This window comes from Schistocerca gregaria, chromosome X (assembly GCF_023897955.1).
Source record: "Schistocerca gregaria isolate iqSchGreg1 chromosome X, iqSchGreg1.2, whole genome shotgun sequence".
NCBI lineage: Eukaryota > Metazoa > Arthropoda > Insecta > Orthoptera > Acrididae > Schistocerca > Schistocerca gregaria.
Genome location: NC_064931.1, coordinates 396,537,740 through 396,541,851, shown reverse-complemented (window position 1 = coordinate 396,541,851; position 4,112 = coordinate 396,537,740). Strand labels below are relative to the sequence as shown.

At 47.1% G+C, this 4,112-nt stretch overlaps 1 protein-coding gene across 1 annotated transcript; it reads left to right on the top strand.

The window, feature by feature from the left end:
* Positions 1-2,916: 2,916 nt before the first annotated feature.
* LOC126298088 (uncharacterized) lies at positions 2,917-3,309 on the top strand. The gene has a single exon (XM_049989405.1). The coding sequence runs from the start codon at positions 2,917-2,919 to the stop codon at positions 3,307-3,309; it is 393 nt and encodes a 130-aa protein (XP_049845362.1).
* Positions 3,310-4,112: the final 803 nt, after the last annotated feature.

Here is a 4,112-nt window from a genome sequence, read left to right as displayed (position 1 = left end):
CCTCATTCTCTGAAAATTGTTTCGAGCGGTTAGTTCCTGAGCCCACGCGAATAGTATACGGTTGTGGAAACACACTTGACCTCTTAGCAACAAATAATCCTGAGTTAATAACGAGCATCAAAACCGATATAGGGATTAGTGAACACATTGTTGTCGTAGTGAGATTGAATATTGTAATCCACGAATCCTCGAAAGATGAGCGAAAAATATACTTATGCAAAAAAGCAGTAAAAATTCCCTTGAAGCCTACCTGAGAGACAATCTCCACTCATTCCAAGTTAATAATATAGGCGCATACCAAATGTGGCATAAATTCAAAGAAACATTATCGGTTCCAATTGAGAGATTTATACCAAATAAACAAACGACGGAGCTGACCCTCCTTGGTACACAGGAGTTAGAACACTGTCGCAGAAACAAACATGCCAAATTTAAACAGACGCAAAATCCCCAAATTGGCGATTATTTACAGGAGCTTGAAATTTAGCGTGGAGTTCAATGTGAGACACCTATACCTGATTCCACACCGAAACTTTGTCTCGAAACCTGGCAGAATATCCAAAAAGATTGTTCGCAGCTCGTGGTCATGCAGTAGCGTTCTCGCTTCCCGCGCCCGGGTTTCCGGGTTCGATTCCTGGCGGGGTCAGGGATTTTCTCTGCCTCGTGATGTGATGTCCTTAGGTTAGTTAGATTTAAGTAGTTCTAAGTTCTAGGGGACTGATGACCATAGATAGTCCCATAGTGCTCAGAGCCATTTGAACCAAGTTCCACAGATCACACCAATATTCAAGAAAGATAGTAGGAGTAATCCACTAAAGTACAGGCCCATATCGTTAACGACGACAAGAAGTAGGATTTTAGAACATGTATTGTGTTCGAACATTATGAATCACCTCGAAGGAAACGGTCTATTGAGACACAGACAACACGGATTTTGGAAACATATTTCCTGTGAAACACAACTAGCTCTTTGATCACGCGAAGTGCTGAGTGCTATTGACAAGGGATTTCAGATGGATTCCGTATTTCTTGATTTCCGGAAGGCTTTTGACACTGTACCACACAAGCTGCTCGTAGTGAAATTGCATGCTTATGGAATGTTGTCTCAGTTATGTGATTGGATTTGCGATTTTTTGTCAGAGAGGTCACAGTTCGTAGTAATTGAAAGAAAGTCATCGAGTAGTACAGAAGTGATTTCATTTCCCCAAGGTAGTGTTATAGGCCCTTTGCTGTTCCTTATCTATATAAACGATTTGCGAGAGGATCTGAGAAGCCGTCTTCGGTTGTTTGCAGGTGACACTGCCGTTTGTCGACTAATAAAGTCATCACAAGATCAAAACAAAATCCAAAAGGTTTTACAAAAAATTTCTGAATGGTGCGAAAAGGGGCAGTTGACCCTAAATAACAAAAAGTGTGAGGTCATCCACATGAGTGCTAAAATGAACTCCTTAAACTTCGGTTACACCGTAAATCAGTCTAATCTAAAAGCCATAAATTCAACTTAATACCTAGGTATTACAATTACAAAGAACTTAACTTGGCAAGAGCACATTGAAACTGTTGTGGGGAAGGCTAAAGAAAGGCGGAGTTTTATTGGCAGGACACTTAGAAAATGCAACTAACCTACTAAGGAGGACACTAAGCTACAATTAAGAAAACTTGTTTCAGCCCACGGCACAGCATGGCAATGCCAATGTTTTGTCTCGTCTGCCTATCGATCCTAACGAAGTGTCTGATTCTTCCGAATTGTCCTGCATCTTTATTGATTCGCAAGATAAGGAATTAGCTGATGGTTTTCCGGTGGATTTTCGTCGCATTGCTTCCGAGACAGCCGCGGATGCTTCTTTGAAGATTCTTTTGCAGTATATTTGTACTCAATGGCCTCCATCTGCTATGCAGGTTGATGATCCACTTGTTCGACGTTACTTTGCGCAACGTCACAACTTGTCTGCACACCATTCTGTTATCTTGTTACAAACTGACAGTGATCAGTCTTGTGTGGTTGTACCTCGTTCGTTGCAGTCGGAAATTCTCTGCTTGCTGCATGCTGGTCATTGGGGTATAGTGCGGATGAAGCAATTAGCGCATTGTCACTGCACTTGGGTCAGCATTGATAAACATATTGAGAATTTGCTTGCTAACTGTCGCTGTCGCATCAATCTGCTCCCCACGAGCGCTTCTTTACGTGGGGCCGACGCCTACTGCGCCTTTGCAGCACGTTCATATTGATTTTGCGGTCCTTACTGGGACACCCGATGGTTAATAGTTATTGATCTGTACAGCAACTTTCCTTTTGTTGTATCTATGTCTTCTACTAAATCTGTCAGTACTATTCAGGCTTTGACGTCTATTTTCTGCATTGAGGGCCTTCCTGGAGTTATTGTCTCCGACAATGGCCTCCAATTCGTGTCCTCAGAGTTTGTACCATTCTGTGCTGCTAATGACATTCGCCATCTGACATCAGCCCCATTCCATCCCCAGGCGAACGGCGAAGCTGAACATTTTGTTCGTATGCCACGCATTCTCGCGAGCATGCGCTCTGGACTTTCCTTGCTTCATATTGCTCGCAACCTCTCGGCACCCGTTCCCCAGTGGAATTGCTACATGGCCGCGCCCATCGGTCGCTCCTGCAGCTATTGCACCCGCCGTCTCGCGCTCCCGCTGCTTCGCCTCGTTGTGGCTTGGCGCCACATGATTTAGTGTTCTATTGTGTTTACTCTAGCAGGCAGCGCTGGGAGTAGGGACTCATTCTTCTCCAGCTTGGCTGCACCTTATTTGTTATTTCTGGTCCCTCTGGCACTGACAAGCGACACCGGAACAAATCCGTTTGTGCCGTTCTCGGTTTCCTGCCGCTGGTTCTTTTTGGCAGAATCGGAGGCTTCACGGATTCCGCCACCTCAGCCTACGACTCCACCGATGGCTCTCCGCTGCTCGCAACCCCGCCACGGTCGCCCCGCCTGCCGCCGTCGAAGTCGCCGCTGCCAGTCCGGTTACCTCTCGCCGCCACCACGGCGCCACCTCCAGCCGCTGCTACCACCGCCGCCGCCGCCGTGTTCCTCCGTTTTGCCGGTACCGATGGCCGCTGAGGCTGCTGTCACGCCGCCTCCGCCGCCGCCGTCTCCCACGGAGGTCGTTGCTCCGCCTGCTGATCCGAGCATACCCAGTGGAGATGCGCGGCCTGGACAGGTTTTCCATGAGCAATTCAGAGTCGGGAGTGGACAGCACGGCTCAACAGTCCCTCTGTCCGCCCCCTCAGCTGCGCCCCCATGGGTGCCTCCACCTGTCGTCGGAAGCCCTACTGCATCGTGAAAAAAATTGCACTTGCCTCTGTTACACTTTAATCCTGCCTGCAAAAGTACAATAAATAAGGAACGCAAATTCTGCAAATTTTCGTCAGAGGTGCGACCTTATGCCACAATATCATCCAGATAATTTGAGCAACCAGGGACAGTGGCACACAACTGCTACAAATAAGGCTGAAAAAGAGAGGGAACCGAAGCACAACTGAACGGAAGGCGGTGAAACTTGAACAATCGAAGGCGGGTGTTAATCACAAAATAGCGATGCGACTGATCGTCGAGCAAAGCCTGAAAGTATGCATCCCGCAAGTCAATCGTGGAAAAGAATTTTCCCACACCAAGCCTATCAAAAATGTCTTCAGGACGCAGTAGCTACCACTCTCTGGGGATTTACTGTAGACTTAAAGTCAGCGCATATAGGGAGATGACCGTTTGGTTTCCTCACACACAGTATAGGCACAGCCCATGCCGAAGCAGAAACAGATTCAATGACACCAATATCTTGCAAATGCTCAAGTTTGGAAGCTACGGCGTCGCGCAGTGCGTGCAGTACCGGGCGTGCACACTGAAAATAGGCATGTCTTAAAACTACAACATGTGCTCCAAAGTCTGTGGCACAACCAAGGCCATCAGAAAAGAGTTCACCGAAATTGTCGCTTACTGTAGCAACACAGTCTGCATGGTCAATAGCGTTGATGTAAAGTATATTGTCCTGAATTGCGAGGCCAGAAGGTCAAATGCGTCCATGGCAAAAATATTCGTAGCATGACTAGAGAAGAGCACATGGGAAGACACTGTACGGGTCGTGGCACC